Source organism: Humulus lupulus, chromosome 1, assembly GCF_963169125.1.
Source record: "Humulus lupulus chromosome 1, drHumLupu1.1, whole genome shotgun sequence".
NCBI classification, from domain to species: domain Eukaryota; kingdom Viridiplantae; phylum Streptophyta; class Magnoliopsida; order Rosales; family Cannabaceae; genus Humulus; species Humulus lupulus.
The window spans coordinates 64,174,435-64,186,177 of record NC_084793.1 but is presented as its reverse complement, the minus strand read 5'-3'; the positions used below and the strand labels follow the sequence as shown (position 1 = coordinate 64,186,177).

General features: G+C 39.2%; 1 protein-coding gene across 1 annotated transcript; it reads right to left on the bottom strand.

The window, feature by feature from the left end:
• Positions 1-8,557: 8,557 nt before the first annotated feature.
• LOC133815691 (uncharacterized) lies at positions 8,558-9,889 on the bottom strand. Its single transcript, XM_062248503.1, has 2 exons — positions 9,638-9,889; positions 8,558-9,370 (listed from the first exon to the last, which is right to left on the bottom strand). Exons 1-2 carry the CDS (start codon positions 9,887-9,889, stop codon positions 8,558-8,560), a joined length of 1,065 nt encoding a protein of 354 aa, XP_062104487.1.
• Positions 9,890-11,743: the final 1,854 nt, after the last annotated feature.

The window sequence follows — 11,743 nt, the reverse complement described above, 5'->3', positions numbered from 1 at the left end:
GACGGTCGTCGATGTTCTTGTAGGGAAATTTTTGCAAGTTTTCAAGAAATTTTGAATAATTTACAGTACCGAGAATAGAGTTCAAACAACTTGTTGCACTCATTTTTTTATACGTGTGTAAAAACAGCTATTTAAACTTTATTTTTGGTAATGGTATTCTAAATTACTTGAAATCTTATATGAGGTTGGCTAAAACTACAATAAACATTGTTATGAAAAAAAAATTGAGATTAAGACGCACCCTAATATTCATATAGAGAGTGTCATATTGGTAGGGTACAAATGATTATCCTATCAGAAACGTTCCCGTAATTATATATTAGTATAATAATTAGAATTCGAATTCAGGTAATGAATTATTTGTTTTTTATTTTATTTTTGTACCCGTAAGACCTTTAAATTATTTCAAATATTTGATGCAAGGGTAACCAATATCATAATTTGGCAACATCTTTCAACCTGACTAATATATGATGTAGACTGAAGATTAATCTAATACACTTTTATTTAATTTACAATTGTTCACATCTATTGATATAATAGTTTCATTTATTTAATTCTTCTTTTTAAGGAATATATCGCCAATTCAGAAATTAGAAAGGGGATAAATAATATTGAAACTACATAATTATTAATCCGACAGTACAATCTCCAATTCCAACCAAAACAATAAACTAGGAAAAATTTAACTAAGAAAGAAATAAACATACTAAATTCAAACAAAAATAGAAAAGAGAATTAGAAGAAGACAATATACTATAACAGTGGACTTAATATTTAAAATTAAGTTATTTTTCTTTTTAAAAAAATCGTGTAACAAATGGATAGTTACATAGCTTTTTTTTTTTTTTTTAAAAAAAGTTTTATTTTTTAATCCTGGTGATTTTTATTATTATAAATTAAAATGTCAAAATTATAAAGTAGTTCAACTTGATATATTTTTTTTGACAAACACCAATAATAGAATTGATTTTGGAATCTTCAACCTCGAACAATATTCCATCAACAACCCGAAGTAGTTGTATTCATTGTTCCTTACAATCACATGTATTTAGTTTGTACTATATACAAATAACATGCAATGCAATGTATGCTTATTTACTTTTATTTATAAAATTTATTAATTATTTTTATTAAATTTGTAATATTGTCTTATAAATTTCAAATAAATAATATTATTATATATAAAAGAATACTATAAACATATTAAATAAAAAATTAAACCAAAATATTGTTAATAATTTTTAAAAATATATATATATATATAATATGATAACATTTTTAAGATAATTTTTTTAATAAAAATTAAGATTATGTATTATATATTATTATATATATAATATATAATATAAGGGATGACGTCATGGGGACCAGTCGAAGGTTTTGACGAAGTCCCACTAGATGAGGAGGACCCGACTAGAGAAATCAAAGTCGGGAAGGAGCTAAAGGTGAAAATCAAGGCACGGTTGGTAGAATTTTTGAAGAACAACCAGGACATCTTTGCCTGGTCACATAAGGACATAGTTGGAATTTCTCCGTTTGTAATAAGCCATGTCCTCAATGTGGACAAAAACTACCCACGAGTACAACAAAAAAGGAGACTGCTTGACAAAGACTAATCTCAAGCCTTGATGGAGGGGGGGGGGGGGGGGGGGGGTCATCATCATGTCCCCAGAGACGACAAACAATTTTGAATCACCCAACACCTTCCTAGAGCATCTGACATCCTTTGCAGTGCAGACGCCGATGTTTTTGCCAAGTGAATTAGGTGATGATGTTGGGAATGGTTGTTTGCTCGTCCTTCCATGCCACAACTCCCTGAGATGGGATTAACTGCGCTGGCGTCTGATAGCCTCATGGTGTCATCACTAGCAGGAGGCGGGGAACTGGTTGCCCTTGTTGCTTTTGTTGTTGCGTTAGTAGGGATAAAAGCAATTGGTAGAGCAGAGGGGTTGCCAGAGTTTGTGCCCACTGCGTCAATAGAGGTGATGGAGGAGATGTTGCGCATCAGTAGGCTGCATCTTCCTGCTGAAGCAGTTGGGTCGCTAGGTGGTCAGGGCGATTTGCTGCAACAAGTGTCCAATCATATATGGATGGTGAGTTCTGATTGCTAGAATATATGTGTGAATACCCTGTATATGTTAAGATTTTTGTCATGTATTGTGTGTTGCGTTGATGTTTGACAAATTTATTCATTTTTTGCATAGCTATGTATGCGCGTCTGTTGCTAGGAGGGAATATGCAGTGACTGTTTAGAACAGCTCTAAGATGGATGAACAAGCGGTATCTGCGAATCAACTACCCAACGCAGCATCTGGAGAAATTGAGGCAAAGGGGTGATGCCCTAGGCTCAATCTATACTGCAAGTGGGGAACCTGCCGAAGAAGGTGATTTTGCAGGGCAGGTGGCTTCTGTTTCGGGCAGTGTTGCTGTTGCAGAGGCTATTGGAGAGGCATCTGCACAAAGGGTGGTGGAGGCAGACAAAGCGTTTATACCAACGACAGAAGCAATGCCGACTGGTGAAAGAGGTGCCGTAGAACGATCGACATAGCTTTTCTATGTTGTATATACGTGTTTATCCTCCTCTCTTTGTCATTTTTGGACAATTTTAGATGTAATGATGTGCATAATATTGGGACAATGTATATTGAATGCATAGAATTGTATTGTATATGAAAATTCATTTGCATTTTTTGCTATCCGTTGTTGAATATGTATGTTTGATATTATGATAATGATAATATTGCAGCTGGCGAGGTTTGTTTGACGTGTGTTGATGAGAGACTTCACAGTCCCTTTAGGCCTCTGCATGAGAGATATAGGAGAAAGATGTATAGATGGTGGGAGAGAATGCTCAGTTAAGTGTGGAGTTAGTTATGGGTGCATAGTTTTAAGGTGATTGAACGGTTCTGATGATATTTCCATTTCAGGTGAACATCGTGATTGGGTAAACGTGACATTTCTGAGGTGGATCTTTTATAAGAAATAGTGGCTGTACTCAACGTGAGCGTTAAATGAATTAGTGAGAAGTTGAATCACGTACTACATATCATGTGAGCGATATGGGTTAGGTCATCCGAAGCTAGAGAGTGTGATGGTGGAGTATATGCGTCGTATTGAGTGGGATTAGTCAGTAGCAAAAGTTGTATGTAATAAGTAACATTATGTGTGTCTCAAACGAAAATGATGATGAGTTATGTAAATAAATGTAAAGTGATATTTAACAGAACATATTATATAAATAAAACTGATCTTTCGATAAGTCATTAATTTACAAAACCTGTGGTCATTATTCGTGCGATCGCTGAGAGAGTTGAGTATGTTGCTCTTGCGTTCATTAAGAGAGTTGAGTGCGTTGTTCTCTCCTTAGAAATAAGTCGACCCCTTGGGTGTGTGAAAGAGCAAGTTAGATGCTCTACCATTTGTGAGAGGGGGTGATGTGACTGAGCTCGGACGCAGAACACAACATGTGGGGCTAGGCGCCGAGGCAGAGCTGAGAGTGGCAGAACCTAGGATTGATCATCTTTCCATTGCACCCATACCTCGGTTTACTGGGTATTTCTTGCTGAGATAGACTCCCCGAGGGCGGGGGTGGGCCATCAAGAGGCGGCCAACGTGTAAGACGTGGGTATGAGTGCTGGAAAAGTTCCTCCCATCCTTGGATTGCCAAACCAGATACTTTGTAACTGAGGCAGAGGCAAAGTGGGGTGTCTGATGGTTCTGCTGTAGTAGTCAGGGTAGATTAGACTGCATGGGCGGGGCTCCTCTGTTTGCTTGACCTGATGGGCTCCTCTGTGAGCACAGCAAAGTAAGAGGACAGGGTAGATGGTGAAAATTACCCTGATCGATCAGCCAAAATCGCGTAGTCAGGCCAGATTAGACTGAGAAATGGCTGCCCTTAGCTCCCCGTTATTTTAGTCAGGTCAGATTAGAACACGTTTGGTTGTGTAATACGTTCCCTGATGTCAGACGCATTGTGCAGATGCCACGAGTGAAGTAGAAAGACTCATAGTGTAAGGGTTCGCTAGGCGAAATCATAAGCTTTTGCTTGTAAGAGAGTTAGTGGAGTGATTGAGGCACCATGCCTCTGTGTGTATTTTGTGTGTTTAAGTGATCATCACAAGGCCATATTTATATTGGATGTGGTAGGTGGGGCATAGTGCACGTGAATAATGTTTTATCCCATATTGGTAGGTAAGAATATATTAAAGTATGCATGTAATAGTAGCTCTAGTGCAGAGCAAGTAGTGTGGTAGTGTTCACATGCGTGAACTGTTTATGGTGCGTCGGGAAGATTCCTCAGGCAGATTTGCGTCAACAAATGTTGACTAAGTAAAGTATCACAGAGTAATGTAAGAAAGGAAAGTTGCTTTATTACTATTGAATTTTGGAGTACATATAGCTGTTAACAGTAATAATGTTTTAAAGACATTGACTTCCAAGTACGCGGTACATTTTTGCCACTATGTATATTCTTGAGAGTGTATGATCCTCGCCCCAATGCTTTTGTGACTTCAAAAGGACATTCCCAGTTAGGTTCTAGCTTCTTTTGATTGCCAGCGACTTTACGCAGAACCCAATATCCCTTCTTAAATGAGTGTGAGTGGACCCTTTTTTTGTAATAGTGTTCTGCTACCTTTTGGTATTTTTCGTATCTAATTTGTGTTATCATACGTAATTCGTCCAAAAGGTTGAGGTCGTGGGTTAGCTGCTCATTGTTCGTGGTTAGATCAGAAGCGATTTCTGTACGAAGTCTTGGCAAGCCCACTTCTGTGGGGATAATGGCTTCTATTTCGTATACCATAGCGTAGGGCGAATCACTCGTGGATGTCATTTTTGTTGTCCTATATGCCCATAGCACCTTTGGTAATTCCTCTACCCACGCGCCTTTTTTTATCTTCCAGGTTCTTTTTAATGTTGGCAAAAATGACCTTGTTAGAAGCCTCTTCTTGGCCATTGCCTTGGGGATAGGTGATAGAAGCAAAGCTTAACTTTATTTTTTATGTGTCACACAGTTCTTGTACTTTGGCATTTTGGAACGGGGTCCCGTTATCAACGACTATTTCCCATGAAATCCCGAACTAGCAGATGATATGCTTCCATATAAAGCTCATGTTTTCTGTTTTGCTGATTGTATCGAGCCTCTACTACAACCCATTTTGTGAAGTAATCAGTGGCTAACAAGGCGTATCATTTTCCTTCGGCGACTCTGGGCAGTTCCCCAACTACATCCATCCCCCACTTTGAAAAAGGCCAATGGGCGATAGCAGAATGCAAGATTTGTGTCGGTTGATGGATGGTAGGTGCAAATCGCTGGCATCTGTCACATTTTTTTGCATAGTCGCATGCTTCTGTCATCATATATGGCCAGTAGTACACTGTTGTGAGTGCTTTGTGTGCTAAGCTTCATCCCCCTGTGTGGTTCCCATATGTTCCTTCATGGATTTCTTCTAATAATCTTTTTGCTTCTGTGGGGCGCAAGCACCGAAGGTAGGGCCATTAAAGGATTTGTAATACAACGTTCCATTGGTAATGGAGTAGTGTTGAGCTTTAAGGCGTAGAAGCTTTGCATCTTTCGCATTGGCAGGCAGTTCAGATTCAGTCAGATAGCTAATAGTTGGGTCCATCCAACATTTTGGTTCTATCGAGATAGAACAAGCTGTCGTAGCTTCTTGTGCATGGGCTGTGGAAATTGATGAGTGTCGTGAACATTCCTCCGCAGAGGCCTTCTTTGCGAGGGCATCTGCCCTCTGATTTAGCTCCCTAGGTATTTGTATGAGCTCGAACTGCTAGAATTGTGACTTTAATGCAGATACTTTTTCCAATAGGTTGGTTAGATAGGGTGCCTTAGTGTCCAATAGGTTTGTGGCGTGTTGTTCTAACCGTATGGCTTCCTCAATTTGTAACCTAGAGGGTGCCTCCAATACAACGCCAATCCCGGATCCTTGTGAATTGTATGCTCCGTTAGTATGCATCGTCCACATCCATTCTTCTTCAGAACTCAGAAGTTTAGGAACGGTCTCGGGTGTGAATGATTGTATCTCGACCATGAAATCAGCTAGTACTTGGCCCTTCTTTTCTTTTCATGGTGGGAACCGTATGTCATACGTCCCGAGGTCAATTTCCCATTTGGAAATTCTACCAGAGAGGTCAGGCTTGCCTAAGATCTGTTTTAATGGATAGTCCGTGTATACTACAATGGTATGACCTTCAAAATACTGTTAGAGCTTTTTCTTTACGGTAATTAATGCGAGGACCAATTTCTCCATCATGTTGTAGCGTGTTTCAGCGTCTAACAACATCGTACTACAGTAGAACACTGACTTCTACTGGCCTTCGTCTTCTCTGAAGAGTACAGAGCTTACAGTAAAATGGGAAACAGACAGGTATAAAAAGAGATCTTTGTTGGGGACGGGAGAACTTAATATGGGCGGAGTACTCAGATAGGCTTTTAATTCCTCGAAAGCTTTATTTTGATCTACCCCCATGTGGTGTTGGTGGACTTCTTGATGCACTGAAAGAAGGGCTTGCAGCGGTCTGACATGAGAGACATGAATCTACTCAAGGCTACAACTTTGCCTGTTAGAGCTTGAATATCTCGGATGGTTCTAGGCTCCTTGACTTCTAATAGTGAGGTAATTTGGGTCGGATTGGCCTCTATACCCCTCTTTCTAACCACATACCCTAAGAAGTGTCCAGAGGATACCCCAAAAACACATTTGGCCAGGTTCAACTTCATTTGGTAGGCATCGAGTATGTCGAAGCACTCGGTTAGATCTTCCACATGTGTGACATCCTATCGAGATTTGACCACCAAGTCGTCAATGTGTACTTCCATGTTTTTACCGAGCAATGAGGAAAAAAGTTTGTGCATTAGCCTCTGATATGTCGCTCCTGCGTTTTTCAGACCAAAGGGCATGACTTTGTAGCGGTATAAACCGCGCTCTATGGTGAAAGCCGTGTGAATCCGATCCTCTACTTTCATTGGGATCTAATTGTACCCTAAGTAGGCATCAAGGAAGCTCAGTCTTTCGTAACTCGTCGTGGCATCTATCATTTGATCAATTTTTGGAAGATGGTAGCTATCTTTAGGACATGCCTTGTTCAAGTTAGTGTAGTCTATGAACACTCGTTTTTTTTTTTCCATTTTTCTTCGGGACCACCAAAGCGTTTGCTAGCCAACTGGGGTATAGGCACTCTTCGATCGAGCCTATGCTCAATAACCGTTGTACCTCCTCTTGCATTGCCTAGTTGGCTTCAGGAGAGAACCTTCTTTGCCTTTGCTTGACGGCTGGGAAGTTGTCTGATATATTGAGGCTATGACTCATGACTGTAGGATCTATACCCAGTATAACGTGTGGGGACCAGGCAAAAGTCCCAATTATGGTTTTGAGGAACTGGATTAGAGCTTGCTTTTCTAATTTTGGCAATCGTGCACTTACCAGCAGTTTTTTGGTCGGATCGTCTTCATCTATACAAATCTCGTCTAGATCGTCGAGAGTTGTTTGAGGCTTACTATGATCTTCTTCTGCCTCTATGCCTCTGAGATATGTTGGTAATCTGCCCTCTGATTGCTATTTGGTGGGGTCATCGACAAGGGAGGAGGTGTCAATTTCATTTATCTCCTTCAGGGTCAGGTAACATTTCTTTGCCTGCCTCTGGCACCCTTCTATGTCGATGGTGTAATGCCCATTGGGTGACTGGCATCGCATAACTTGGTGCAAAGTGGAGACTACGCCTTGCATTATGTGGATCCAGTTTCGCCCCATGATTGCGTTGTAGCTTGTGAAAGAGCCCACTAAGAGGAAGTCTACCACCAAAGTGCGTTTTGCTGCGACTACATTCAACCTGATAGCGCCCTTTGGGTATACTCTTTGACTATTGAATCCCAGGATTGGTGTGACAGAGGGTTTGATCTGACTTTCTTCGAGACCCATTTTCTAGAAGGCTGCCCAGAAGAGAAATCAATGCTGCTGCTCCCATTGACTAAAACTCTTCTTAATTGGCAATGATTGACTTGTAGCATGATGACCAAAGGGTCGTCATGGGGTAGGTTTACTGCCCGTAGGTCATCTTTTGTAAAAGATATTGCAGAAGCAGGGTAGCACCTCTCTTCTGAAGTAACAAAATTGATGGCGTGGCCTAATGATCTATATCGTTTTACTCTTTCCTCCATTCTTTTATGGTTTTTGGACTTCTACTCTTGTTCTGTGGTCAGCTCCATGGTCCCGTGTATCATGGGGACTTGTTTGAGGGGTTCTTGTGAGCTTGTAGAAGCCACATTTGTGGAGGCCGTCGTCGTTGTTGGTGTTGGGGCAGGAGTGGTATTGGGCTGTGGGATGCCGAGCCTGTCAGATCCTTTAATGTACTGGGTCAATCGTCCATTTCTAATAAGGGTCTGAATCTAGTTGTGGAGGTTGTGGCATTCAGAAATCGTATGGCCATGGTCCTTGTGGAAGGTGTAGAACCTATTCTTGTTTCTCCTTTCTGGGGGAGTGGTGATTTTGTATGGTTCCCGCCGGATGGGTCTGTCTTTGTTTTGTTCGTAGATGAACTTCTAGGGGACTGTGTACTTGAAAGAGGAGTACCGTGGTGGGTCTCGGCTTGTTCCTGGCCTCTTTCCCCCCTTCGTGTGGTCTAACTCCTGTCTCTTTCTTTTCTCGTCCCTTGTAGATGGAGGGGACGGGTTGTTTGGTGGTGGCATTGAAATGAGAGCAGACTTCTTTTGTGCGCGCTCTCGATATTCCAAGACCCTGAACATGCCCTCGGCGCGAGCCTGAATCTTGGCCATGTCATATGGAGGAGTCATAGTGAGATTCTCGTGTAAGAGGGACCCCACTTGCAGACTTTTGACGAAGAGATTGGCTGTGGTTGCTGGCTCCACATCATGGATTTGGTGTACAAGGTTGATGAAGCGTTGTAGGTACAACTTTGGCTGCTCATTTTCTCCTTGCTCAATTTGGTAGAGGTTTGCCATCGTTCTTGGAGCTTCGCAGTTGGCATTGTACTGCTGAAGAAAAGCTCTGCGAAGGTCTTCGAAGCTGCTGTCAGAGTCGTGGTTTAGTTGTCTGAACCATAGCAGAGATGGTCCAAAAAAAGTTGTGGAGAACACTTTGCACTGAATGGCTTCATTATTTACTTCCAAGGCCATCTTCTGTTTGAACTGGAATAGGTGATTGAGTGGGTCTCCCTTCCCATTGAATTCAGGTAGAGGGGGAATCAAAAAATCTCTCGGCTTCGGCTCGTTCTGTATCCACTCTGCGAAAGGTGATCTCTCGGTGATTCTTGAAAACAATTCTACGTAGTCAGAGTCGTATGCAGATCTTTCGTCAGAGAACTTCTGCATCACCTCTCGCAACATTTCTTCCTTCTAGCTTTCCAAGAATTTGACAAAGGGGGTAGGCTCTTTGGATATTACGCCTCGTGGGGCCCATTCCTGGGTCTGTTGTGGCCCATTCTCTGGGGCAGGTTGGGCTGTTCTTGTGGGTTCCGCGTCGGTTCGTGTATGCATTTCGCATCGCTTGGCCCATTGCTCGTCAATCCTTTAGTGGTGTCGTTCTGGGGATGATGGCACGGGACCCTAGGATCCTTCTCTGATGTGATGAGCGTTCCTTTCGGGTGAGTCGATCTGGACTACCTGAGTTCCTAATCCATCAAGGTTGGGACTTTCTTTGTCTTGGGTTTTACGCGTGGCTTCATTTGCTTTTCGCAACTCAGCGATTGTAGCTTCTAATTTGGCCTGAGCTGCGGTCAATGCCCTGATGGCCTCATCTGATCTTTGTTGACTAGCTTCCAGTAGTCGACACATTTTGTCGATTTGGTCGCTGACATCTGTCGCAGGGGCGATCGGGGCGACTGCACTTGGTGCTTCGTTGTTCTTTGGCGGCATGGCTTTTGTGTTTGAGTGAATCTTAATCGTTCGGAAGTTTCTTGATTCAAATATTTTGTGAGAAAGCGTTTCCCACAGACGGCGCTAAATTGTTGATGCAACAAATTTGTCTTTCTAAATCGAGAGGTACTTGTCGTCAAACTCTGGTTTTCTGATCCTTCTCCAGCAATTAAGGTGGCTCCGATGATCGTCAAACTATCTGGAAGTACCTGCAAGAAAGACACTCAAATGCTTAAGTCAGATTCTAATCATTCTCTAAATGAGATCATGGTATTTATAGAGTAAGAGGTATTAGGGAGTTAGTCCGTTAAGTCTACTTCCTGATTGGTTGGAGGAATAGCTGAATTTCCTGCCAAAATGCTTTCGGATCTTTTAGGTATGCAAATGACAGAAGCGAGGCCCGCCTCTGATCCGCGGCCTCCGATTTTGATGCCTCTGCCTAGGCTGAAACGCTCCATTTCAATTTACTTAAAATAATAAACATTTGGGCCGAATATTTTGAGCCCAACACTATTTAATAGTCATTACATATTTTAATAATCAACTACTGAGTCAGCAATCATAACATTAAGCACCTATTGAAATATATATTAACATAACCATTAAATGATAGGCTGAATGTGTTCATATATCTACTACTATCTACTAAGCATGAATAAGCTGATGTTGTCCATTTTACTTTTCCAATTTTTATCTAACAATTTTTCCTTTTTGTCGTTTTTATATTTGATTAAATCAAGTCATTAATTCATTTGATAAAGGACTAAATAGTCATTTAACGATACAATAAAGTAATTTACATTTTGACTAAGGGCATAAATGTATTTTCATGTCCTTTTTATCAAATGAGGCAAATCATTTCTTCTCGTTATTATATTTTAACTTTATTTGTTATGCATTTTTTTTCCCTCAAATATCTCTCTATAACCGACTTTTGTATACATGACACATTTTTTGTTACAGTTATGCATATATAACCATTTGTTTATATGAATTATCCAAATTGTAGAGAAATTCACTTGATATCATTTACCTAATTGATAGTAAAAAGATAGCTTAGTTTTGTCATTTTCTTTTACTTAGTTAACTCAAAATATTGTCCAAGTGATCATTATATTAAAAATAGTACTTTTTTTATTATATCCCTATTACTTTATTGGTTCATTTTTTAGTCAATGCAAATATATATATTTTTGAAAATACTTGATAGTTTATTTTCTTTAATTTTATTTCTCTTCATTTTTTTCTTATTTTATTCTTGCTATGTTTTTCTTATTTATATATTTTTTACTCAAATCTTTTTAAAAACATTAACTTTAATGTCTATTATATATTTATCTATATCTATTTCTATATGCTAAGTGAATAAGTTATTGTCGTTCATCATTCATTTTCCAATATTTATCCTTTGTGTTTTAATTTTTTCTTTTAATAACATTAAGTCATTTTTATTTATTTAGTACCAGATGATATATTACTTTTTCAATGGTGTAAAGTAGTTTTATATATTATTATACAGGTACAAAATTGTATTTTTACATATCTTTTGTCTTTTATCAATTTTGTTTCATTATTATAATAATTTTATATGCATGTATATTTCTTTTCTAATGTCTAAGTTTATGAAATGAATTTAGTAAGGTGTAAGTTTATGGTTAGTTATTTCAGTTTTATGTTATTTTATTTTTACTCTAAAATTTTAACTTTCGTAATTTTTATTTTAAAATTATAATTAAAATGATTTTTTTATTTGTTATAAGACAAATAAAAAAACATTTCATATTGTACATATTTTTCTACATTAGAAAATAATAAAAAAAATGTTTCTAAAAACAATTAGATATAATTTTCATG

What these genes read in the sequence shown, in the direction of transcription:
- LOC133815691 (XM_062248503.1), bottom strand. Translation starts at nt 9,889, where the DNA reads ATGCCGCCAAAGAACAACGAAGCACCAAGTGCAGTCGCCCCGATCGCC. An exon ending in TTGATGGATTAGGAACTCAG is followed by an intron (nt 9,371 to 9,637) that starts GTAGTCCAGATC and finishes TTGGAAAGCTAG; the next exon opens with AAGGAAGAAATGTTGCGAGA.